General features: G+C 39.4%; 1 protein-coding gene across 2 annotated transcripts; it reads left to right on the forward strand.

Annotated features, from left to right (window-relative positions):
- Positions 1-26,748, forward strand: ASMTL (acetylserotonin O-methyltransferase like). 2 transcript variants are annotated; one of them, XM_066176480.1, is made up of 13 exons: positions 1-124; positions 1,143-1,274; positions 2,996-3,043; positions 3,673-3,737; positions 4,726-4,787; positions 6,761-6,869; positions 10,383-10,809; positions 13,657-13,819; positions 15,611-15,795; positions 17,475-17,604; positions 18,744-18,887; positions 19,395-19,517; positions 24,632-26,748. In XM_066176480.1, the coding sequence occupies exons 1-13, from the start codon at positions 32-34 to the stop codon at positions 24,844-24,846; spliced, it is 1,896 nt and encodes a 631-aa protein (XP_066032577.1). In that variant the 5' UTR covers positions 1-31; the 3' UTR covers positions 24,847-26,748. The 2 variants fall into 2 exon arrangements, with proteins under 2 accessions (XP_066032577.1, XP_066032575.1); XM_066176478.1 differs by lacking the exon at positions 24,632-26,748 and adding an exon at positions 21,563-24,000.
- Positions 26,749-27,509: the final 761 nt, after the last annotated feature.

The following is a 27,509-nucleotide window of genomic DNA, read 5'->3' on the forward strand; positions in this document are numbered from 1 at the left end:
GAGCAGAGGTCGAGCGCCGGTGGCTGCCGCCATGGCGTTGCACCCGGTGCTGGGGAAGCTGGTCAGGAAGCGGGTGGTGCTGGCCAGCGCCTCGCCGCGCCGGCAGGAGATCCTCACCAACGTGGTGAGTGCGGCCGGCGGCCGCTCGCCTTGCACGGGCCGGGGGCTGCGGGCAGCGGCGGCCGCAAGCGCCGGCCGGGGGCCTGCGGGGCCCGACGCTTCCCGGCCCGCCCGCTCCATGACACCCGTGGGAGGGGAGCGGGGGAATAACGTGTCTCCTTTCGGAAATGCGCTAGTGCAGAGCAAAGGAGGCCGTAACCTGCCATTCAGACCGTTCAGCCCCTGTGGAGAAACGCGTCGGCCTCGCTGGGCGGGCTGCGGGAGGCTTTTGAATAGCACTTGGATATTATCTATCCAATTTAGGTTGCTTAGTATTGCCATTCTTAATAATTCAACCGATGGATTGAACTTAAGTGGAAGAAATAACTTCAAAATACGCATGTGTGGAGAAGCACCTCGGCGAGGTTCGGTCATGTACTAAGTTATTAGAAACATACCATGCCTGCTGGGTGTAGTAAATATACACTGTAGTAAATATACGCTGTACAAGTGTAACCTAGAGGCAGAAGGTTGGAAGAATAGTTGGGCATTGTTTGATGAAACCAATCAGAAACTGCCTGGTTTTGTTTTCCGTTTATCATGTGTATAGGGACACAAAACGTGCAGTAAAGCTCCTGTAAGAATGTGCACTGCTGTTGCATGATTAAAGTGCTATGGATGGGTTCAATTAAAAAATATCCAGTAATATAATCCTCTGTTTATGAAGTGTGTAAGCTTACACTGTTAGTTTTTATACGAAAAGAATAATGAAATTACTAATGTGATGAGGTTCTAATAAATAAGGGTAAAATAAAATATACACACCAGTTTCAAAGTTCTGATTGTTTTCTTTTAGATTGCTTGCAAAGGATATGTATGCACTTAACACTGATAGAAGCACTGGGGTTTTTTTCCGTATGCTGTGGAGGAGGTGTGTTAAAGTGTAAGAAAGCATGTGTCAAAATTGCTACTTGTTTAATCTGCCTTGGGAGCAATGTTTAATAACGAGGTCAGATTGACTGTGTCACTTTCCTGTGTTACAGGGCCTGCGGTTTGAGGTGGTTCCATCCTGGTTTAAGGAGACGCTAGAAAAGTCATCTTTTGCAGCCCCTTATGAGTATGCTGTGGAAACAGCAAAACAGAAAGCTCTTGAAGTAGCAAACAGAATGCATGTAGTAAGTTACTAACTATTACAGCAATAAGGTTTTTGTCTTTAGGTGGTGCATGTTACTGTGACTTAATTTGCTTGCACTGCTTAAGTGATCCCTGAGTTCTTTTTCTCCGCTGAAGGCTAATGGATGTTTTCCTGTCATTTGTGAAAGATGGTGTCTTGTAACTGCCTAATCAAAAGTCTCATGCCTACAGTTCAGGCTTTCCACAAACTGAAGCAGCCTGCCTCTTTTTTCAGCATCATCTGTTCCGTGGTTTCTTTGAACAGTCAGGTGTATGGCTGACCTCATTCCATGTATTTGTTGATTGTGGAGACAGACTTCACAAAAAAACGCTGATGTGATTCCAGTGCTTTGCTGTAGCTTCCCCTGAAGGAGTGACAAGAATAGCTCAGAAATTGTGAGCATAGAGGTACTGGAGGAAAGCAGAAAAAAAAAATTACTCTTTCTTTGTCTAGAATGTTTTAAAACAGAATTTGTCTATCTGATTTTAAGAAGGGAGAAGTTGACATGATTTCAGGTTCTGTTAAACAAGGCATCCATTTTGTATCCTAAATTTTATCAAAGCCAGTGATGCAACTTACACTATCAGTGATGTTTGACTTACGCTCTTGGCTGTGATCACTGTTTGAACACATAAGGCTCTTTGGTACCAGAACATACTTAAAAGTTGGGCTGATTAAATCTCACAAAATGGACCATAATAATTTCTTAATAATTCAGCTCTGAAAGAGAGAGGGGTTTGTTGATCCTATTCTAGTGGCAGAAAAGGAATGTTGAATACTTTTAAATGAACAGTGTTGCCAGATGTGTCACCGTTCTTCAGTGCAAATATTGCATGATCTCCAATGTAAATCGTTACCCAGGATTCTGTCAGCTACTTTCCAGACAATACTACAACATAGGAAAGTGGATTTTAAACCCAACCTCACTGTAAATGACTTACTTTGAGCTTTCATTGCAAAACACTGTGCTGGTGATGATGGTAGTTCAGTGGATTTCAAAATACTTCATGCAGGAATTAGTAGAACCAATTCTAGATTACATTAAACAATTTAGAGCGTATCAAGTCTTCATCTAGAATTGCCTCCCTATAAATGTTTTATTATAATGGTCACACTTACAGGCAGGTTTCATGTCATGTTGTGATAATTAACAGCGGTATACTTTATAATATGCAGATGAATTAAAACTTAGCTATAAGGACAGGTACAGTTTAAAGTCACGAAAGGCTTACAAGGAACTTTTATAGATCACTACCTCTCATATTTAGAAAAATAGACTGTGTTCCCTTTTGAGAGAAGAACATGAAATGTAGCTGAAAAAATGGGTTTTATTTTTTAATTAAACTTTGTTTGGAAAAATGATCCTAGAGGGCTGTATTCTTTGGCTTCCAAACACTAGGCACTTCCTTTAAAGGAATTGTTTGCCACCTTGATGACCAGATTGACTTCTGAGAATGCACTTTATTTCCTGGATGCATTTATTCATCAATAACATATTTCAGGAAATTTGTGGCTTGAGAATGGTGTGCTCAAGCCTCACTTTTATGGTGATATAAATGTATACTATTTTTTGAACAATGCAAAAGCAGAAACACTGGCTTGTTTTCAGGTCAGTGTAGAGCCCTGCTTCTAAACCAGTAAACTGCTGTTTTCTTACCCTGAGTCTTAAGAGATTGTGTTGTCTTTGCATCTTCTGACAAATATCTTCTTATGCTTTTGCAGAAGCATCTGAGAACACCTGATGTTGTCATAGGAGCAGATACTATTGTGGTAAGAAGTCTTTAGTGATTCAGCATTATTTCAATTTATGACAAGTGTAGAAAATACTTGTATCATTAGGTTTAAGTTTGAAAGCTACCTTCACTGTGAAGTTATATCTGCATTATGATACGTGTTTTTGGGGTTTGTTGACGTGGCTTTTAGGTTTTTGCCCAACAAGGTAATTTTTGAAATCTTGAGAGTGAGAAGCCTTGCTACTGGTTTTGAAGATGTTAATACTGCCATAAATATTGCCTTGGATCCTCGAATATGTAATGGAAGTTATGTTCTCAGGTGACCTACCTGTCAAGAAGTCCAGCTCATGTGATCTATTCAGTATTGTGCCTTGTAGGAGGAGGTCACTTTACACCTGACATCTTCACAGAGACAGTGCACTGTTAAGGACAGAAAAAGTTGAATTATCCTTTTGTTTGAGAGGTGTAGCCATTGGAGGGTAGAGTGTGGCACTCACATGATTGACACTAAATTACCTGTTTTACCAAAATATCTGTGCTTCTTGTTCTACTCAATAGACTCAGGTTGGAAGCCCTGTCTGAAATCGTGATTTTAAACATAATTTCTGACCTCAGTTTCTGAAATGTGAGAAAAAGCAGCGCACTCATTCTGCCTTTCTGTTTTAGTCTGTGGATGAGCAGATCCTGGAGAAACCAGTTGATAAGCAAGATGCCTACAGGATGCTGTCAAGGTCTGTAGTTTTAAGTAAGATAGGAAATTTGAAGATGCAATTTCTCCATCACTTAGATTCTGAAAAGGGTTCCACGGAAGGGATACATGCAAGTTTTTGGGGGTTTTGTTTTGTCTGTTGTAAGTTTACTAGGTCAGTCTCTTAATTAGGGATATGAAATGCACTAAATATTTAGCTTTTTTAGAACTCCAGGAAAAAAGGCAGACAAGATGATGCATCTGCATATATCCAAGGTGTCATGAAAATTTTCACACACTTCCATCTTACAATTTGGTGTGAAATCTTGTGAGGGACAGAGCATGTGAGATGCTTCTGATCACATCCAAAAATATCTTGGCTAATCTTTTTGAGACTATTCCTTAAATAGTCTCTTCAAAGATTCACAATCCCTTGCTATTGTACATCTATTGCTTACACAGCAGATAATAAAGTCCTCAGAACTAATTGGCCACAGTGTGGCACTCCGGAGCCACTACTAGAGAGAGCCGGGGTAAGGGAATCTGGGCTTTTCTCTGCACTCTGGCTTGCTGTGGGATCTCCGGGGGCCACTCTGGATGAAATGAGACCACATGCTCTAGTTCCCTATTACATGTTTAGTCTGAGTTGCATCACCTAGTTATTTATTGCCAGCTTTCAGTGAAGATGGCCATAACAGTATTTATGCCAACTGGCCTTTTCTAATGCATTTGGAGTAGTCGCTTTGCTGATGTACAATGAATGAGCTAATACCATGGACTACTCTTATACAAGTGGTATTTTGGAGACTTGAGATGACTGCAGCTTTTGATAGTGTTTTTTATGTGGTTATTTTTTTTTGTTTTTCCAGTGTCCTTTCACTGATACGGAAATAAAATTTACTTGTTTAGGATGCATGTCAGATCCATTGAGTGATATGTTAATACAATGGTCTACTTCTCAGGCTGTAGCAATATAATCATGGAGAGAATTTCATAAGACTGTTGCTTAATGGACATTTTTTCCCTGACAGGTTGAATGGGAAAGAGCACAGTGTTTTCACAGGGGTGGCTATTATACACTGCTGCAGTAAAGGTATGCGTCATTTTATTATGACTCAATATTTGTATTAAAAATTACTCTCATGGTAGCTTGTACATGTAAAGAAACAGGATGAAAATGTTTCATATACAGTCTGAATTGGTTTTCTACTCAAGAACTACTTTATCAAAATATAAAGCCTCCCCACAAAATCTAACCTTCTTCCTGTATTCAGTTTTCACACAGAAAGGAAAGTGACAAGACACAATGGAGTTTATAAATACTGTCTCTGAAAGCTGTAAGACTAATTGAAATGCCAGCGTAAGTTGTGGAATATTCTAAATTAAATTCAGTTCAGGTACTACAGACTGTCAGACTGAGGTGAATGTAATCCATATCAACTTCATTCTATGTTGTGCTTATAACAGTTGAGGCTTAATGCCTCAGACTGTTAAGCTGTAGGGAGCAGTACACCAATGTTCTTTATCACATAATTTAGAGAAAGAGAGAGGTTTTTATGGAAACTGTACCATTAATATAATTTGAGGGGTGCTTTAATTATCACTGGGTGCTTGAATTATCACTGTTTGATAATTGTGCCAACGGTATTTTAGTAGAGCTTTTGCAGACGTTTTGCTGGGCATAGTCTTTCTGTATACAAATGAACAGTTTTTAATGTTTTCTGGAATGGTTGCTCTTAACTCTTGTAAAATAGAATTAAAGTTAGTTGTGCAGTACTGCTGATATGCTAGTACAGTAGAGGGAGAGCTGCTGCAAAAGAAATAAAACATTGTTACCAAGGGGTTCTTGTGAGCAACATAAATAATGCCTTTAACTGTTTACTCAAGGAAGAAAGTTTAAGTGCACTCAACTGTAGTAGTGATGCTATAACAGCACATCTCATTTGAAGTTTACAAATTTGAACTGCATCACTGTCAGATGAGTAAAAATATACCGTTAGTCTGCAGATTCTCCAAGAGATGCAATTGATAGAACAGTTTTGTAGAATGCATTTTCATTTATAGTTTAAAATTACAGTATGTTTTTTAACTTGTTAAAGATGAAATTTTTATTTCGAGCTGACTAGAGTTTTTTATCAATACTGAAAGACATGGTAATCTGTCTTCATATGCCCCAATTTTCTTATTTCATCTGGGTCATTAAATGTTTGGGTGTTTCGTTTTCACACTATCACCATTAGAAGTTGGCCAACATTCTTCCCTTGGTCTGTCTGTACTGTAGATATTTCTTACTCCTCCTCAAGCATTTCCACTGCTACCAAAACTGTGGTAACAGGGGATGCTGACCTTGATGTTTATATAGAGAAGAGTAGAGAAAGCTAATAATCTGTAATGTCTACACTCATTTGTGCAAGGCTGTTGCCTTTTGGAAAAGCCTGTGTCTGCAGTGACAGCAGGCTCACAGTGTACCACATGCAGCAGGGTCCATACCCAGGTGCGCAGCACTCGTATTCCACCTTCCCTCAGCCACTTCCAGTTACAGATGTCAGAAGTAATCTTGTCATCTCTTGAGAGGTGATAGAAAGATGACAGTGATGGTTCCAGATGGGGCTGCTGGATACCCAAGTCTGAAGTGCACTTGCAGCTGCACGTACCCACTTTTATGACAGCAACCTGTTGAACTCTGGTTTGTTGTTAAGAGTTCTTTGACAACAGTCATAAAGCTGGAAAGGTCATTGTAGCCTTCTTTATACTCAGTGCTGGATGTGTGGGCCAGCATCCATAAATAGCTTTGTGTAAGCATTGTTAATTTAAGAAAATATTCCACACAGGAAGAGAAGTCTGTTAGCCCTGAGACAGGACTGCAGAAGTTGAAAATGCAAATTCTTACTGTTTTGGGAAAGTTGAGTTCACTGTCCCTAAAAAGCATTATTAGTCATTTCGTACATCTATGCAATATATTTAATTTTTCTCAAGCAAAATTGCCAAATGATTATGAAATCAATCTAGTGTTATGATCTCTAAACTAAAATTCCTGTTTCTAATAAGGCCTTTTTCCTTCTGTAGACAATCAGCTAGAGATGGAAATCACTGATTTCTATGAAGAGACTAAAGTAAAATTTTCTGAGCTGTCTGAAGAACTCTTATGGGAGTACATTCACAGTGGGGAGCCAATGTAAGTAAGACCCTGATGCCACCACACAACTTGAGAACAGTCTTTAGGGTGCATTATTAAGCCAGTGTGAAACATTGTTCTGTGAAGTTTTGCTCTGTGTGTATGATAAATGATAGTATGGGTGATGCAAGGTCACTATTCTTTTGCTCTTGTGTAAAGCTGTCCTTTCTCTGGTGAAAGTGAGTTACCTTTTTAGAACCCTAACGAATTTGAAAAGTGAAGATTTGAAATACTCTGGATTAGAGCAAGCACTTGTGCAATATACAATTATCTTTCTGTTAGCACAGGTGTTCAGGGTTCTTCTTTGCTCAAGACAATGCCTAGTTCATTACAAACAGGTGAAGAATTAGTGTTCAGGGCATCATGGTACTGTATTGGAAGAAAGCTAGAACTCAGTGTTATTCATTCATCAAAATCACTGCTCTGATGCAAGGAACACTAGCTCAGTTTTCACTTATCCTTGTGAAAAGTGAAAACACAGTTTGTGTGTGGTGCTGTGCCAAAACTGTCCTTCAGCTTATGCATTTCTGCTACACTGGAAACACAGTTACTGGCCTGTATAGGCAACATTTACAAAGACAGTAAACCAGACAACAGCGATTCCATGGGAGAAATAGGATGAGAACAGAATGCCTAATTACTACTCCTTAGATGAAGTCCACTAGATTGCTTAAAAAAAAAAAAAAAAAAAAGTACTTATTTGGATAAAACAAGGGAAAGGAATTTTTGTTTCCTTTGTGTTAGCTGGAGCCACCTGAAGGCATAGTTAGCACTATGGACTGCATATCAGGTGATCTGATGTGAACTTTTGTCCCTGTAGCTTCAATTCTGACCATGTAAGAATATAAATTGTGGTGGTTTTTAAACTAATTTGTGCTATAAAACAATAAAGCTATGTCTTACTGGTGAAAGAGAAACACCAGTGTGGACTTGGGATACGCTTCAATGCTTATGTGTAAATTAGGCATATTTTGGGAACATATAAGGTTCACAGCTTATTGACTGGACTGATGTTAAATTGGATTATGTGGAGAGAATGTTTTGGGAAGACTAAAGCTTGTAATAAATTCCCACATAGGTTTCTGGAAGGTGATGTTTGCTATGCTAATTAGTATGATGTTTAGATTTAGTGGGCCATAAAGGTGCAGTTTGAAGGAAAAATGACCATGGATTTTTAGGAAGAATGTGAGGCTGAAAATTATTTTTGAATATTCTGAATATTTCTTCTGGAAGCAAATATGCTTTAGCAGTACTTTGCTGCAGCAAAATGGCTTGTGAGCAGTGCTGGGTTCTGTTCGTTCTGCTCAAAAGGGTGTGTGATGTCAAGGTTTCTCAGATACCAAAGGTTGAGAGAATGTATTTCATTACTCTCTGAAGCAGAAGCTGATTGATCTTTGTTTATATAATCCCGAGGATAGGAAGCATTTGTTCTGACTTTGCAAAGGAACTACCAAATGCAGTGTCCTGTAAATTTTGCGAAACAGTAAGAAGTATCTCACAGCACTTATTTTTTTTTTTTTGTTCCCTCCTCCACATCCACTCATACAGGTTACACATTTCAATGCATATGGGTTTTTCTAAACACTTTTGCAGTCAAGTGACCGTTTCTTTTTTTTTTTTTAATTTTACATGCCAAAATAATTTTATGAAATAATACAAGACTTAACGATCACATGAAAAAATAAAAGAAAAATTACTAAGTGCGTTTTTCTTCAAGAAGAAAATTGGCAAATAGTATTTAGGTCAATCATTGGTGACAGAGACTAATACTAGAAATACACAGCTGACCTAAAGTATGGGTACAGAAGGAGGGGAAATTGTTGTCTCAAGGTACCGCAGTAATCCTAACTTGTATAATTGAGTAGACTTAGTTTCCTTCAGCCTCTTTGACCCAACTTTTTATTTTGTAATCTTTCCCTTATGAACAGCTTTCTCTGTCCCTGCTTACAACTTCTAGCTTGAAAATCCTGTGTGGTTTAAGTAGCTCTCCTCTGATGGCAGTGAAACCAAAGGACTCTACTGCAGTCTGGGAAGGAGGTGATGGCCTACAGCTCCACAGTTTCAGACTTTCTTGTGAAGTAATAAAATGTGGAATGTAAATGTTCTTTTCAGTATCCAATCCCAGAACAAAGTGTTGTAGAAAAATAAATGTGTGGCCAGTTCTGTGAACGTTCTTGCTAGGAGTATGATACTGCTGCTTTTGATGGTCATAATTTTTTTTTTGCTTCCCTGTAAGCATTCATCAAAATGACTGCAACTTCATTTAAAAATGAGAAGACATTTTAGTCAGTATAATATTCCTAATTTAGTTGATGTAAGTTATAAAAGAGAAATAATTTAACCAATGACAAAGGTACAAGGTAGTGATTACAATGCAAGATTAAAGGAAAACTCCTATTCCACAATTTATAGCAATTCAGAAAATCCTACTTGCTGGTATACTGATTCCTCTGTTTTAGAAGTGCTATTAGAAAGGGAATCCAGAGGTAAGTACTAAAAATGACAAGCTGTTTCTGATCAAATCTAAGGTTAAAAAATTATTGCTAATTTTTGTATAGTAATCTTCTTTCTCAAGCAGTTTGCATAATTCCATGCTACCTTCAGTTAATAGATCTGAGACTGACTGACCTTTGGTTTCTAAGCTTGCTGACTTAGGTTTTCAGATTCTGCTGTTATTTAGGAAACATACTTTTAACTGCCTTGTTCCTTGTATGAAAACAGTAAAATTGTTGGATCTGCTGCAGCTTATCTGACTTGTGTATGTTTCCATTTCACTCTGTGGAATTTGCATAATTATGCCTAAAGGTAAATCAGATTTCCATGGTTAGTTTCTGTGCAGGTACATTCCTGTACCAAATTACCAGTATTACCATGACACCTAAGAGCACAGTGTTGTGAACCATGACTCTATTCTATCTCAGATGGTAGCACAAGACATGGATGGATAGGGCTAAATAGAGTAGTGTTTGAATAGGTTGTTCTTTCCCAAGAAAGTCCTGTCTTCCCAATCCTCATTTTAGGTATTCCTATGACTGAAATCTGCAATATGCATTCTGTAATCAGTTTGAGTTCTAAAAGGTCATCTTTGTTGAGCTCCTTTGAGACCTAACATTCCTAAAGGCTTTTAAGCCTCTTACGGAATTGGGTGAGGATCAGTGTGCATCTGGTGACCCAGTGGCAGTGTTGGTCTTGGTGACACTTTTTGATAGCCACAACTTGGTAACCTGTGACAACACACTTCGACTGCAGTCACCTGCTGCCGAGGTGATTGTTGCACTTGCACTGTCTGAAGCATCAAGGCTATGCACCCTTACTAGAAATACTGATCCTTTTATTATCTTGTGATCTACAAATTGAAGTTTTGAGCCTACCTAGTAGATTTAATCTGCCTCTAACTTAAGTACATTACTCTGTATTCCAGCCTCTGCAGTACTGGTGGATTATTAGTGTTCTATGATACCTCTACTCTTAACCTTAATTAGATCTATGTTGGTTTTGCTTTCTCTTCCTTAGGGACAAGGCTGGTGGATATGGTATCCAAGCCCTTGGTGGAATGTTAGTTGAGTATGTCCATGGAGACTTCTTGAACGTGGTGGGATTTCCTCTGAATCACTTCTGCAAAAAGCTAGCAGAATTGTACTATCCGCCTTCTAAACATAATGTACAACATAAAAAGTATGACTCTATCCCTTCTGTGGACACTTTTGAGAACTTAAGTGATGGAGAAAGTGAATCTTCAAATTTCACAGAGCACAAAGTTGCTAGAAAGTTGGACAGCAGTGGGATGGATTCCTCGGGAGCAGTTTACACTTCTGGAAAGAGTTCTGCTGTCAGAACAGGTTTTACAGTACCTTTGGAAGATCAGAATGGAGTGTCACAGAGTGCATCAAAACTTCCATCCAAAATTCTAGAGCTGATGGATGGTTTTAGAGCTTCAAAGGTAAGGGAAAAAATAAAACTGTTAATTACATTGTTGTCTGATACATTTGTTTCACTGGACTCCAGTATGTACCAGGTATTGTGAAATACTTCAGCTGGGGAAGGAATGTATTAATAATTAGTAAAAAAGGACTACTGACGTTTTGGAGAATCTTAAGATAGCCAAAACTTCTGGTGCAGTGCAAACATTGCTGGGTTTGTCTTTTTGTATTTGTTTTTATATGTTCTATGAAATTTCAGTTACCTATTGGATAATTTTATCTCTTTAGTTTAGAGGGAAAAGAAGTTGCAGATTTTTTTACTGATCAGAAGAGTACAACCAAGCTGGAATCATATAATCTTCAAAGAAAGCATTTAATGTGGTTAACTCAGCTGACTTAAAACTGTGACAAGAATTGTATGTACTATATTTCCTTAGTAACTTTTGATGCTTTGCATTAGAATTCTGTGGAAGATCTTAATTTTTATTGCCTCTTCTGAATATTATTTTTGTATAACCTGCTTCATTTTCTGAATGTATTTAACTGATAGCATCCATGCTGTATCTGATGGAGGCATACTCATAACAGCTCACAAACAAGGTCACATGCTCTGTGTATCAGCCAGGTGTGATGAGAAATGCATAGCTGGATATTTTAAATACTCCAAGATTTTCTATATAGTTCCAGTGTAGCAAAGACAATACTGAAGAAGGGGAAGAAGAAATGAACATTGATCATTCCAATAGATCACTGGTCTCCAAGTTACTTGTGTTTTAGACAGAGGTGGGAAAGAAGTGCTAAAGTGGCAGTGAAGTGCAAACTTGGAAGTAAAGATCCAGCAACTTAGAGGTGAATGGAGGGAGGCACACCAGACAGTGAACAATAGTTCTGCTGAAACAGTGGAGAGTTGTGCTCAGCTCAGAAGGAAGATTGTAGCGTGATCACGGGATGTGGTTCTGTGGGCGTGCTGCTTGGAGGCATGCAAAGCTGTCCTGAGAGGTTTGGAATAAAGTGGCTTTGAGGCTGCTGCATTTGTGAACTTCTTGTCTATCCATAGGCAGTGAGGCATTTGAATGGGTAAGATGATGCTTAGCATTTCTTCAATTTAAGTAAAAATAAATATGGAGAATCATCAGCATGTGGTTGTACATTACTTATTCTGTTCACAGGGATGTGATGTTGAATAGTTTTGTGCAGTGAAAGACAGTGGAGGCTGGAAATAAAAGAGCTTTACTTTCCCACTACTCCAGTGTAAAGTCATAGTATGAAGTACTGAATCACATGTTGAACTAGTGGGATTTTTTTTTTCCCCACTTCATGGATCTTTGTAAAATTAATTGCCAGTAGCACTGAATTGTGATATGACAAAACTCATCATGTTTCCATTTCCACAAAAACTCTCAATGTTTTTTTAAATCTTAATTCTGGAGTGTCACATCAAGAACTTTATTAAGCAGAGTAAAAGCTCCTGCAGGTGAAGATATTGCTGCCTGTTTTCCTCTGAACCACTCTGCAGAACAGGAGGGGATCAGAGTTAAATACTTGCAAGTTAAAAAACTTTCAAGTTTACTGTGTTCCAGATTTACATAGTCTGGTCTGTACTTGGATCTTTGACATTTTTTCTTCTTTAATTCCTTTTTTTCTTTTTTTAACTGAGAATTACTGAATGGGTAGGTCAGCCAAGTTTTCTGCCTTATATTCTCGCCTTCTTTTTCGTGTTCTACTATTTTCCAGTTGGTATCAGTCCAAAGACTGGGCAGGTCTCAGAAGCCATCTGATTGTAAACTAGATGTAATTGCCTCAGTATTGTGAAAGCCTGAAATATAATAAATCCCAGATATATGTTCTTACTAGAATAACAAAGGAAACTGTAAAAAGAGGTGAAGATGATAGAATATAGAGACACACAGTAGCAAACCTACCTCTCAAAGTTAATCACGTTTTCTCCCTTTGATTTTTATTAAGCAGAATGTCAAAGCCCTTCTTTCCTTGATTACTTTTAGATCTAAATTTCATTATAGTTGCTTGCAATTGTAAAGAAATTGATTCTGTTACAGCTGCATTTGCCTCTACCATTGTGTTCTCCATAAGTTCCCTGGTTTTAGGTGTTTTACCTGCTTCACAACACAGGAACTGTAGAATTGCAAATAAATTTTGAATGGAGAGATATATATTACCACATCTTATTAACTTTACTCTCTGGTTTGGTTAGCATATCTTTAAAGAAGTTCATCTAAGGTTTTCAATTTAAGGCAGCCATTGCCTGTGGGCTTTACTTCACCATCAGGCACTAGCTCTTCTCTTGTCCCTCTTCCATGTGTACACATCCTGTTAAGGTGTGCCTGTAGTACTGCTGTCCTGCTGTCCTATGAAGTTTTATTCTTCTTGTTGTTAATCTCTTTGGGGTTTTTCCTCAATTTAGTAAAATAAAGACCTGTATTTTAGCAACTGAAGCTGTCATAACATCTTAGTGGAGAGTTTCGAGTTCCTTATGCTTTAGGTATATCAAATTTAATTTGATCTTTTGGTATTGGATCATATGCTTAAGAATGTTTTACAAGATCAAACAGTCATATAGATGGGGAAGTGCTAAATATCTCAATAAAGAAGTTTCATACAAAATTTGTAGGCTGCATTCCAGAATACTCCCTTGTCTCCCAAACACTGTTATTAAAAGTTCTGTTACTCAGCCAAGATACTGAAACCCTCTGAGAAGGAAAGGAGCAATTTTAGGAGGTTTGTTAAATTGTGTTGAAGTAGTTTACAGTAGTTGTGTAGGATATTTTTAGGCAAACAATATCATTGTTTTGTTTTTTGATTGCAGTCTTTTAAACACAGCATGATAACAGTTTCTTACCTACACATAGGCTCTATTTGTAGCCTCCAAGCTGAAGATATTTGATCATCTGAAAGATAAAGGTCCAATGAAGGCTGTAGCTATTGCAAATGTTATTGGAACCTCTGTGTGTGGAACTGAAAGACTCCTTGATGCATGTGCTTCTCTTGGATTACTGGAGAAAACACCACAAGGTGATTAATTTGTCCTGCTTGCAACTGCCTGTGGTACTGAAAGACAGGCAGGACTGGAAGAGATGCTTTTAAAGTCACAGGTTCTGACTTGATATTGTGGGTAACTTGGATTTGGGGCAGAGGGGAGTGGGTTGTTATTCCTTTGCTTTCATTATTAATAGCTGGAATTGCTTCATGTGGGGGAAGGCTTTATGTAATGAACACATTCAAGTCTCCTTTATGGAAACTTTAGATTGTTTTTGCTCTCTGGACACAATACTGACCAAATTTCTAAGAAAAGGTTGCATGGACAGTCCCAGGGAACAGTGTAATAGCTCAGATGTGTTATCTGTACTTGAGTCACAACAGCCCCATGCAGCACTACAGGCTGGGAGAAAAGTGGCTGGAAAGCTGCCCAGTGGAAAAGGACCTGGTGTGTTCAGGAGCAGCTGAGCCTTAGCCAGTGTGTGCCCAGGTGGCCAAGAAAGCCAGTGACATCCTGGCCTGTATCAGCAGTAGTGTGGCCAGCAGGACCAGGGCAGGGATTATGCCCCCATACTCAGCACTGGTGAGGCCACAGCTTGAATCCCATGGTCAGTTTTGAGTCCCTCATGACAAGACAGACACTGAGGTGCTGCAGCATGTCCAGAGAAGGGTAATGGAGCTGATGAAGGGTCTGGAGTGCAATTCTGATGAGGAGTGGTTGAAGGAGCTGGGGTGTTGTTAAACCTGAAGAAAAGGAGGATCAGAAGAGACCTTATTGTTCTCTACAACTACATGTAAGGATGTTGTAGCTGAGTGGGAGATGGTCTCTTTTTACAAGTAACAGCAGGATAAGGGGAAACAGGCTCAAGGTATACCAGGGGAGACTTAGATTGAATATTAGGAAAAAAAATCTTGCCTGAAAGGATTGCCAAGCATTGGAGCAGGCTGCCCAGGGAAGTTGCTGAGTCACCACCCCTGGAGGTATTTAAAAGGTATATAAATGTGGTACTTGGGAACCTGGTTAAGTGGTGGACTTAACAATGCTGGGATAAAGGTTGTACTTGATAAACCTTAGAAGGCTTCTCCATTGAAGTGATTCTATGTTTCTATGTAAAATGATTGTCAAATTCCATTTCCTGCTGCAGCAGTGCTGTCAAGTCTTCAGCAGAGGATCAGGCTTTTAATAGGGAGAGTTCTGCAGTGTGTCCTTCCTTGTGGACAACAACTTAAATTTTAGTGCTCCTAACTAGAACAGTCCTTGAAGGTGTATGTAAATGAGGGAGTCAGTATTAGGATTAACATTTTTCAGTCCACACTATGTAGTTCTAAGTTTCCATGTGCATCATTTACATAGTAAGACTTTAAATGGTTAGGTGTGAAGAAAAGAAAATAAAGGAGTCTTTTAACTCTGTTAGAGGACACGACAAATGAAAAAGACCTAAAGATAAAACCTAATGGACAAAGTTTGAATTCAGGGAAGAAGCAGCCATAATCTAAATAAACATACAGTCAAGAATGATGAACTTCTAATACTGTCCCTTGAATATTAGGTATCTAACTGAGGTACTGTGGTTTAAAATATATATTAAAAAAAAATCAGTGTGTCTGTATTTCCCAGCATATAAATTCTTTTCTGAAACTAATTACTTGCTCTTTTAAGAATGACAGTTCTTTCAGAATTAATTACTTTTTGTGCAAAATTTTTAGTAATAGATCATAAGATCAGGATTTACAAGTTATTTATGCAGGGAAACATGCCTTCAGATTTTAAACAACAGTTGCAAAGTACTGAAACAAAGCTGGTTACAACTGTGTTCTTCCCATAAGGTTACAGTAATACAGACTCAGCAAACACCTTCCTGACCTCAGATGGTAAATACTCACTTCATGGCTACATTATCCATTCTAATGATCACCTTTGGCCTCTCTTCACAAACTTGGAGTCTGCTGTCAAAGAAGGGAGCAGGCAGAATCATCGAGCCTTTGGAAAGAAATCAGATGATCTATTTAAGGTAATGTAAATGCTTATTAGTATCAAAACCAGCTGTGGGGAGCTCAGAACTGATCTAGGGGCAAATGGAGACTGAGCTATCTGAAGAAAATGTGTCAGTCTCTGAAAAGGTAGAAACACAATGCAGGTAGAAACTCACCGGTCCCAGGCTTCAGTTCCCTTCAACTTTAGACTGTGAAGTAGTGGACCAATCATAGAATATATTGGGAAGTTTGAGTACTGATAAAAATTCTCCAGATGAAGTGTTTCCTATCCCACTGACACACTCTTAGAACAACTTCTGGGCCTGTTTAATTTTCATTTGTGTCCTTTTTTATAACACCAGATAGTACCTTACCACACGTTTACTCTGTCTATATTGGATGTCAGTCAGCCGATACTGATGTGGATCCAGTTTAGGCTGTGCTGTGTAGTCCAAGCTGGTTTGTGTTGATGCAGTGGAGAAGGGATCTGATCTCCTTTGTGAAGTTTTGTAATTTTGTACAAGCTTCAAGCTGATATCTGTTAGTGATAAAATTTTAATCCTTCTGCCACCTGTTTCAATCTGTGGCATTCCCTTCCCAATGCTAGCCCAGATGGATCAGACTGGAGAATCACTTAGGGTTGTTACTGGCCTAACTTGTCAGTTATCCACGTGGTGAAGCAGGTTGAGAGCCATAAATATTTGTGCCTGTGTAAGCAGAGAGCTGGTAGTGTGAGCAGGAGAATATGTCTTTGATAGCACTGCTGGCTTGAATTGTACTTCAGACTACATCCTGATGTCCTTAATTTGTATTAAACTTCAGGATGGTGATGAAGGCCATCTCCTGAAGGAGATGTCTACATCCCCTTATGTATAGTCAATGTAACGAAATAAAGTTCTGGAGATTTTAAAGCTCTGCTAGCCTCATGTTAGTACCTGAATAACTGCAGGACAGAAAGGCCATTGGAAATCATTCAGAGGGTCTTTAAAGGGAGTTAAGATACTTTGCTTTAGGATAACTGTTGCAGTAGATGCCTAAATTTATATACAAATTAAGTGGTTTAATGTTGGTGAACTGGAGTTAATCCTTTGTTAAACACATCTGGGTTATCAACTTTGCTTGGGTGATGCTCGTGTCCAGTTTGGACCTGGGCTCCATATGTGTACAGGATGGCATGTCTGAGCAGAAGCTATGGGCTGCCTGTGACACTATGTACACCACAGCCTGGACATACTTCCACTTCATGGTAGTTGCAAAGCCAGCCATAAACGGTGAAATCTGTATAAAAGTGAAACATAAAGGGATTTGTGTGTATGTGTCCTTGAAAAGGTAAAGGCGTGAGGTTCTGCAAAAAAACCTGAATGATCTTTCCAATTTATGGTATGGTCCAATTATCTGGTTATTTACCCTTCATGGCAGAAGTGAAATGAAAGCAATTTGTGATGATATCAAGAAGGAGCACTAGAATTTTTCTTTTAGTCTCCTGAATCTGTCCTTTCAAGATGTCTGTGTGATCAGAATTCTTGAGGGGATGCAAAAATCTGCTTATCACTACAGCAAAGGATTTGGATAAGCAGATAGTCAGTGGCGCTTTTAATGGACCTTTTCATCTTGGGAATTCTGATGTTCACTACATTCACCTTCTGCCTTGGTTGTACATAGTTTTAATTAACTGATGAAAATAACCTTTAATTACACTGCTTCTCCCCCTTTTTAGGACTATTATCACAGCCAGGAGGTAAAGCAACGTTTTATGGCTGCCATGCACAGTATTGCTCACCTGACAGCAAGAGATGTGGCTACAGCGTTTGATCTTTCACAGTTTAAATCTGCTTGTGATTTAGGAGGTATTGCTTGTAATTGAACTTGTATACAAATTAAAGGGAAAAGCTTGATTTCAGTTCAGCATTTTATTACTTAAAAGACATTTTAAATGTATATTTATTAAAAAATATAAAATGTATATTTCTTTACTAGAACTGCAGTAATATTATCTACTGTTATTTTTCTGATATTGGAATGTCAGGATAAAAGAACCGTGCAGCTAATTGGAAACAGAGTTACCTAAATGGTGTATTAATAGTTTAAGATAAGTGAATATTTGTTTCAATCAGTTACACAGTTCAAGGTAGAAAAGAAGATAGTGGCTCAGGTGATAACAGCATTGGGCTGGGAGTGCCATTTTCAGCAGTGTTGTTGCTCTCCTTAGGCACACCCAAGATTTTCAAAAGTAATGAAAGTAGTCAACCACCACTGCTGGGGTATCAAACTTGAAACACTGCACTGTTAAAACAAAAGTTTTGATTCTTTTCCGATGAGTTTGTTTTGTGTATTTTTGTAGTTATTAATATCTAAGATGTCCACCAAAAAGTTGGAGACCAATGATATACCTGGGGAAACTCTGCTTTTTAGTATTTCTTTTTTTTTACCCTGTGCTTGGGGCTGCACAGAGGAAGTGTTTTTACATAGGGAAAGATCCACTGAAGAGGAGGAATACCTTATTTAGTACCTGGGGAGGTGGACAGCATCTCAGAGGAATTAACCCAATACTGGTACTGGTACAACTGTTGGTACTTGTGCAGAGACTCCAAAACTTCACAGTCTTTACTATGCTGGCGAGTGTTTGTTAAATTTCATGTATCAGTGCTTTGTAAATGCTAAACTGTTAGAGGTGGTCTTCTTCAACAAATAGAAGTCTTTGCCTTTTCATTTACATTTTGATACTCCCAAAAAAAACCCTGAGGTACTGATATCAAAGGTCACATTTGCAATTCTGTGTCAGTAAGGAGTCATGCCTGCATTCCACAAGCTTTAAAACCTTGCTGTATCAACCAGGAAGTCCTGTTACCCATTTTAGTTGTTGAGCTATCTACCTCTGGTTCTGATTGGATGTCTCTATTTTAATGTTATATACAGCCTTGTCTTTAAAAATGTTTGCAAATTCTGGGACAAAATACTTGATTTAACTTCTTTAAACTTTTCACAGGTTGCACTGGAGCCCTGGCTCATGAATTGGTACAAGTATACCCAAATCTCAAGGTCACAGTGTTTGACCTTCCGGAAGTCATTGCAAACATCTCTTACTTCCAGCCTTCAGGACAGCACACTGCTGCAGTGACATTTGTATCAGGTAAATGTAGCACATGATCTTTTGTCTGATTTCTGTTATCCTTGAGCCCAGAACAGGCTCTTTTGCTGCTGCTCCAACCCCAACATATCTTAGTACAAGGCAATGTAGCTTCACTCCTGCTAAATGAGGGTGTGGTATTTTTTAAGATTGTGGGGAAAAAAATGTTTGGAGAATGTGGCTGAATTGGTATGAATTAGTAATTTTTTGAATGCCACTGGAAGCAGAGGCCGCATGTGCGTGTCTGAGATGTTTCATTTCTAGACAAGATCAACATGATGACTACAAAGAACTTTGCCTCCTTTCTTGCTGTAGGTTTTTGCTCTCCCTTTTTTTGTTAGAGAATTCTTGCCTGTGATCTGCTCTTTAACTACACTTTTGTTATCTGCAAATCAGGGCACACCTGTACCTGTTCATTCTTGTTAGTTCCACACTCTGCTGAAGCGTTCCTTGTTTTTGTAGTATGTACTCTGTGGTTTCTGTAGGAATGTACTAACTGTTTTCCAACAGGTGACTTCTTCAAGGATAATCTTCCAGAAGCAGAGCTTTACATCCTTTCACGTGTTCTTCATGACTGGCCTGATGAAAAGATACATGTGCTGTTAAGCAAGATATCAGCTGTTTGCAGACCAGGTATGTTTTTTTCATCTTGTGAGTTTAAAGGTGCATGTTAATGTACCTTCAGTGAGCACTGACTAATGCTTTTCTAATGTGAGCTTACAATATTTTTTGTTCAATCATAGTAGCCTTTGCTTGAAGGTCTAGGCTTGCATTATGACAGTACCTACTAAGAAAAGAAGGAAACAAAGCTGCGAATAAAATTATATATAATAAGCTTTTACTATACTTGCAGGCTTCACATACAACTGTATCATATCCCCAGTCTCTGTCATGTCCAGTATTTCTAAGCCCTGTATCATCATCATCAATTAAGCATGTGCTTATTTCTATACATAAAATTAACCTAGCTAAAGTTTCTTTGGGTTAATCAAGAAGTAGCAGTTTGTTTTGCTATCTCAGTAGTGTCCAGAGTATGGTAAACTGGCTGAAGTTCAGTGCTACTTTATGCACACATACCATGAGAAATACACAGCCTCTTGGACTTTCTACTACATTTAAATCATTGGATCATCAGAGTATCCCAAGGTGGAAGTGAGCCCTAAGGATCATTAAGTTGAACTCCTGCTTCTTGAAGGACCAACTCAAACTAGTTTGTACAACTAAGAATGTCATCCAGATGGTCCTTGAACTCTGGCAGGTTTGGTGCTGTGACCACCTCTCTGGGGAGCCTGTTCCAGTGCCTACCACCCTCTGGGTGAAGAACCTTTTCCAAATGTCCAGTCTGAACTTTCCCTGATGCTTCATTCCATTTCCTTGTGTTCTGTCACTGGTTCACCAGAGAGAGGAAATCAGCACCTTACCCTCTACTGCTCCCTTTGAGGAAGCTGTACATGATGATGAACCTCAGCTTTCTGTTCTCCAGTCTGAACAGATCTGGGGACCTCAGCTGCACCTCATGAATCTTGCCCTCACGGCCCTTCACCATCTTGGTCACATATACTGAGGCACCCAAAACTGCACACAGAATCATAGAATATGCTGGGTTGAAAGGGGCCCATCAGGGTCCTCAAGTCCAACCTCTAGCCCTTTTGCAGGACACCCCAAGGGTCACACCATGTGCCTGACCACATTGTCCAAAACACCCCTTGAACTCAGACTTGGTGCTGTGATCACTTCCCTGGGGAACCTGTTCCAGTGCCCAGCCAAGTTCCTGATAACCAAACTAAACCTCCCCTGACCCAGCTTCATGCTATTTCCTTGAGTATTGCTACTCGTCACAAGAGTGAAGACATCAGTACTTGCACCTCCATTACCCCTCCTGAGGATGTTGAAGACCACAATGAGGTCTTCCCTCAGTCTCCTCCAGGCTCAACAAACCAAGTGACCTCAGCTGCTCCTTACAAGGCTTCCCCTTGAGACCCTTCACCTTCTTTGTGACCCTCCTTTGGATGGTCTCTAATAGCCTAATAATATATTTATACTGTAGTCCCAAAACTGCACACAGTACTCAAGGCAAGGCTGTACCAGCACAGAGTAGAGTGAGACAATCATCTGTGTAGTGATTTGCTATCCTGTGCTTGATGTACCCGAGAACACAGTTGTCCCTGTGGACTGCCAGGGCATGCTGCTGACTCATATTCAGGCAATATTAAAGATCAAAGAAGAGAAAAAATTGGAAAAGCCTGACCGCTAAGATCATCTGATTCCTGTGTGAAGTTTGTTTCAGAGGAGAGGATGCAAAATAAGACCTAGCCCATAAGCTCTAACCCTGATTATAAATTATGAAAGAAAATTTTGGGTCACTGTCTTAATCTTATGCAAAGTTTGGGTTATGACAGATGCTTACAGGAGTTGTTTGGTTCAAATGAAAGCAAGACTGAGTTTAAGAGCATAGTCAGGAAGTGGTCTGAACTGGAGACAATGCCTCAAACTCTCCCTTCTTTTTAACAATTAAATGGTTGCTTCCAGGAAGAGATCACTGAAAGTAAACTTCTTTCACTGATTTCCACTGAAGACAATTAAAAAATCAGTCTGAAAGGATGTCTCTGAAAAAACACTTTTAAATTAGAGATAAAAATAGTGACATGGAACCACTTTTCGTTGTTTTGGAAATGCAGGAAGTGCCTTGCTAGTGGCAGAAACTGTGCTTGATGAACAGAAGACACACCCTCCTGTAGCTGTGTTACAATCCCTCAGCATGACTGAAGGCAAGCAGAGAAGCGGCTCAGAATATACACAGCTACTGGAGAAATACGGATTCGCAGATGTACAAATTAAGATCACAGGGAACTTATTAGATGCTGTTCTGTGCTTCAAAAAGAGTCTGTCACTGTAGTGTGCCCAAAAGCAATCTAGGATGCTGAATTTTCACCCCCTTAAGCAATATATCCATCATCAACCAGCTCGTATTGGCAGTTGATGATCATTTGGGCCCTTTGTCTGAAACATAGTTATTGACAGGCCTTGGATACAAGTTGCAGCTTCTGCCAGAGTGAATTCTGTGCATTTTAAAAATTGTCTGGGGCAGGCTGAAACTCCTGCACGTGAAATATCTTAATGTCCAGTTCTTCTGCAGAGTGTATTAAGCTTAGACTTGGCATAGCTGTGTATAGCATGTCAAGTTAAACCTGCAAGCTTGTACTGAGCTACATGAATGGCTTAGTTTTCCTGGACCTTGAAATTAAAGAGAATTCTCCCTCTGCAGTGTATTCAGTGGTTACTACTAATTTTTATCAGATATTAAAAATTAATATTGTACCATCTGCCTGAATTTGGGGATGTTAGTCCTCTTTTTCACTGCTGTGTGGGACTCAAAAACATCTCATATATAGTCTTTTTAAGCACTTTTTCTACAAGCAAAAGTGAAAACAGAACAAACCTCAATCATGTTCTTGAAACAGCTGTAACGTCACAGAGGAACTTCAGTCTCTGGCCTCCAGCCACAATATGTACTTGCACAGGTGGCAGCTGAGAGCTGTTCATATTGCTTACTATCACTTTAGGGGTTTTCTGAATATGGTTGAATAGCCATATATGCTTTCTGTCTCATTAATTGAGATGAGTTTTAGGATTCATGCATAAAACCTTGTATGAAAATTTAAAAAATAAAGTTTCTTCGTGCTTCAGTCTTTAATTGGGGAAGTGCGTGCTTTATCCAGTCTCTTGAAGTAATTTGTCACTAATGTTTCCTCTCCTAATGTTTATTTCTTTCCTGATACTTCATTGATATTTATTTTTTCCTTTTAAAGTGTAGTGGAAGTATCTCTGGAGATTAAAGTTACACTTTCAAACTAGCTTTTTTCACTGTCGGTTGTGAGCTTCTTGCCTGTCACTCGTACAGCAATAGTCCCAATAAACCAGTGTGCAAGAGGCCATGCCAATACTGAATCACCAACCTCAGTAAATTAGAGAGGGTTAATGAGGAAGGTTAAGAGTTGCAGCTGCCTGGATGTTACTTAATCAGGAGTTACTTTGCTCCTTGACCAATGGGCAAAGAAAACGTGTCGCAGTGGCTCATCAGGAGAAACAGGCTTCCTACAAAACATTTCAGGTGCACAAAATCAGGGAAATATCAGACTCTACCACACTGGCGTTTTTAATTCTTCACAACGTTTCCATGAATGGAATTTTGACTGATCTCATCCATATAGGCTTTTAAAATAGATAAAGCCAAATATTCAACAAATGAAAAAATGTAAGATTATTCTTTTCCAAATTGACATGAAGCTTGCTCTTAGCTTAACGGGTCTGTATGTTGAGAGAGACTCGTTCTGACACTCAGATGTGTCTCATCTCATAGTTAGTCATGAAGTTCATAATGCTGTTCCTTAAGCTGCTCTAAGCTATTTGAATCAGAAGCAATCAAATCCTGAAGTTGGCACACCTGTGTAACTGTTAAAACTGTGCCTCTGAGCACTATGTCTCTGTAAAATTTGAATAGAGTATGTTTGGCTACCACCCAGCCTTCATCTACTCTGTGATTAAGGCACAACAGTAAGCATTAGTCCCTTGAGCATGGTGTCTATGGTCATGTACCACAGCTTTGCTCTCCAAGCATAATTAAGTGTTGGAGCAGGTAGTCCAGGGAGGTTGTGGAATCTCTGTCCTTGGAGTCTTCCATGTGTGAAGCCAGCCCTGAAGAAGCTGAAGTGATTGCAGAGCTGCCCTGCTCTGAGTGGGAGACTGGACTAGACATCTCATGCAGTCTGTTTCAGACTCAACTGTTCTACAATCGATGCAGCTCAGTCACCTGAGGAATTACAAGCTCATCTTACTAATACACAGAATGAGTTTGTCAGTTGCTCTGAATGTCTTTTGCTGACTGGTAGAAGGAGTGGATTTAATAGTCAAACACTGAAAAGATTTTCTAAGCATATGCATAAGTGAGGAAAATTTTCCTGACATGAAGAATGAGGGGGGTTAAGTTTTAAAACTTTTTGGTGATTGTTGAATGACTGAGCTGTACAAGTTGGAATGACTCCAACGAGATTGTCATAAATGTCAGAAAGATATGACTGTTATGCTGCACTTAATAATAAAATCACTATGGACTGCTGCTGTTTTGATGTGAGTTGGTGTAAGGCCAAAAGGCAAGTATGTGTAGCAGTGCATTGGTCAGTAGCCCCCTCTTGGCTTCCCTTTCCCCTCATAGGTCTGAATATGGAGAAGACTCTGTAAATCAGATCATTTAAGTTCAATTTCATCCTTAGGTCAGTCCCACCACAAAGAATTTGGGTCCTACAGAAATAACATACAGAATGTATTGAACAGAAACACTGCCTTCTCCTCTGGTTCTGTAATGCTTGCCATCCACTCTTCTCTCTGCTTGGCATCATTTCAGTATGAATGTGAAGCAGCAGTATACCCCAAAGAGATGCAACTCCATTCCTGTCTTACTGTTTTTTATAGTTCTCATGCCAAGTCTACAGAAGTCATCCCCTGAAAAGAGATGTGACTTGACTTGTGAGTGTTTGATCACTCCATATTGTGAAAGGGAATTTCCTGGGGTTTGTGAGAGGAGTGGATTATTCATTTAATAGTGGAGTTGTCATCTAATAGCAGAGCAAATCGATAAATGATAAAGGAAATCACCCAGATATTGTAGTTTGCACCCCTCTATATGGTAGCAGAAATTTTCTTGCCAGATAATGGATTAGAACTGTTGCATGCATTTGTTTGTAAATTAGGCTGTGCGATTTTGCTGGCTGAAATGGTGTTGGATGATGAAAAGAAAAACAGGAGCACAGCTCTGCTGCAGTCTTTGAACATGCTTGTGCAGACAGAGGGAAAGGAAAGAAGTGGCTCTGAATATCAAGCCTTGCTGGAACAACATGGATTCACAAACGTCAGAATCAGAATAACAGGAAATTTGTTAGACGTCATTCTCTGTGTTAAAACCTAGAAAAAATGTATTAAGTAGTTGTCTGGATGTCTTGTGTTTGATGTTTTGTAATTACTCAAATACATTCTTGACTTCCCGTCAATGCTATAAACAAGGAATATAACAAGAAATGTAACAAGAAACGTAACAAAAATGTCAGCTTTGTGGTGCTACTTTTAAAAGGGAGGAAGGATTGATTACATTTATTTTAGTCTTCAGTAGAATGATGGCAGGAGATTCTGTGGCTGCATGTGTAGGACACAAATAGTGTCATCAGCCCAATGGCAGTATTCACACTGTTGAGAAATCACTGTTTCTTCATACTTGGTGCAATTAGAATAGGAGAGTTTTTAGACCAGCACTTGCTTTTCCTCTGTTCCAGGTTAATGTTGGTATCATTTTAATGCTCCATTGCCATCCATTTTAATATCATTTTATGTTACACCCTCTACTGTAAACAAACACTCTCTAATCAAGTCTGGAAACTGCTGCTGCAATGGTGTAAGATTGGAAACAAAAACTGGAGCAGCAGCTTCCTGAGAGAGTCAAGACAAACTGCTCTGCTTTGAGAGGCTTCCGAAAAAAGGCAGTTATATAAAAGCACAAGTTTCCTCGGTGATTGTAATTTGAGAATAAAAGTGAGGGCACTGAGTTTGTTTCAAGAATATCATCCTACACCTTTTTAGGCCTACTTAGTATGTGAGCTCTTACAAAAGTGGATAGCAAAATATGAGATGAGAAAAAAAAAAAAAAAAGGTGCAGAAACAGAAGAAAAAGCATGGTGATAGAAAACAATTACCCCCAGTCATATTCAGGTGAGCTCCCAAGGTGAACAGAATATGACAACTACAAACTGAACAGTTTGCCATTACAAGTTATGTTTTACCTTCATTTTTGACACTGACAATACTCGAGAGTCTTAGAATATAAAGTTCTTTTTAAATTAATAAAAATTTTTATGGTGAAAAAAATCTCAGTCTTGCAGACAAGAGACTGTGGTAAGAGAGTATTAACATTCAGTTATGAACTTTTTTTAAAAGGAAAAAATACCACACGGTGTGTGCCTCCCTGAATAAATGTATCACAGGATTTCATATATTATGTTCAAAATGTGGTCTTGTAACACCCAATGTGCATAACCCTCTGTGAGCACAGGAGTAACTTCAGACTATCTGTATTATGATTTAGAAGAGCACACAATTTACTTAAAATCTTTTAGTGTGCAAAAGAAAAATATAGTGACATATGTTTTACTAGAGCAGAGACAAAGACTATGCCTGGCATTTTCTTCTCACAAAATGCTCTCATTTTGAAATCCTTCGAAGAACATACATGTGTAAGGAGTGGTTTCTGGCATCTCAGCTACTGCAACTTTGTGGTACACCAGTCATCTGTTTAAAAAAAAAAAAAAAAAAAAAAAAAAAAAAAAAAAAAGTTTGGCCTTATTTACTTTGGTTGGAAACATCCACTAAAAGTGAAAGCACATGATGTGAACTAATGCCCTCCAGCTAGAAAAATTTCAATACTTTTAGAAAGAATAGGTATAATTTCAGACAGAAGTTTGACAATTTCAAAATATCAATTTCAGCATACAGTAAAATTAGTAAATGGAAACCAGGCATGTCCTTGGTAGGCCTGAGTCCCTGCCATGAGTGCTTGCTCTGAGAGCCTGCAGAGGAGGTTTTCACAGTGTCTAACTCGGAGTGCCCATATAAGAAGCTGGAACCACTCTGTCCTATTGTCTCTCTTTTGTCCCAAAGGAAACTGCAGCTAAGTCCTTTGGTATTCCATTGTCTTGGATCAATTCAGTGACATGCAGAAAAGTCCCATGCTGTGACCCTTGGCACTGGCAGTGCTAAGGAGGAGGTGGGCACAGAACTTGGGAAAAAGGATATGCCATGGGATCAGCATTACCCGGAGAGTGGTGAGAATGGAGCAAAACCGACTGGTGCCAGGACAGTGCCTGAAATGTGCTCCCCTCCACCTGACAGCTGCTGCTGCCCCACGGGGACCCCATGCAGAAAGGTGTGTCTCTCTCCCAGACTGGCTTCCAGCAGTTGCCACAGAAGGAGCCTCCCAGTTCACTTGCTTTTGCTGCTCACTGACTACTGCCTGGGCCCACAGACCCACACCCCAAAGCCAGTGCTCCACCAGCTCACACTCAGCTTCACAGAATCAGAATCACAGAATCAGAATCACAGAATCAGTTATGTAGGAAAAGAAATCTCAGATCATCAAGGACAATCTCTGACCCAAAACCATGTCAGCAAATCATGGCACCAAGTGCCACATTTACTCTTTCCTTAGACACACCAAGGGACATTGACTCCACCACTTTCCTGGACAGTCTATTCCAATGTCTCACCACCCCTTTCGTGAAAAAAATTCTTCCTAATATTCAACCTAACCCTCCCCTGGCACAGCTTAAGACTGTGTCCCCTTGACCTGTCTCTGGTTGCCTGGGAGAAGAGGCCAACCCTCACCTGTCTACAGCCTCCTTTTGTGGTTGTAGAAAGTGATAAGGTCACCCCTGAGCCTCCTTTTCTGCAGGCTAAACAACCCCATCTCCCTCAGGGGCTCCTCACAGGACTGTGCTTCAGACCCTTCACCAGCTTCATTCCCCTTATCTGGGTTCACTCCAACACCTCAGTGTCCTTCCTGGATTAAAGGGCCCAGAACTGGGA

Source organism: Chamaea fasciata, unplaced genomic scaffold (genome assembly GCF_029207755.1).
Source record: "Chamaea fasciata isolate MVZ Bird 193981 ecotype frontalis unplaced genomic scaffold, bChaFas1.0.hap1 SCAF_2, whole genome shotgun sequence".
In the NCBI taxonomy this organism is placed as follows: domain Eukaryota; kingdom Metazoa; phylum Chordata; class Aves; order Passeriformes; family Sylviidae; genus Chamaea; species Chamaea fasciata.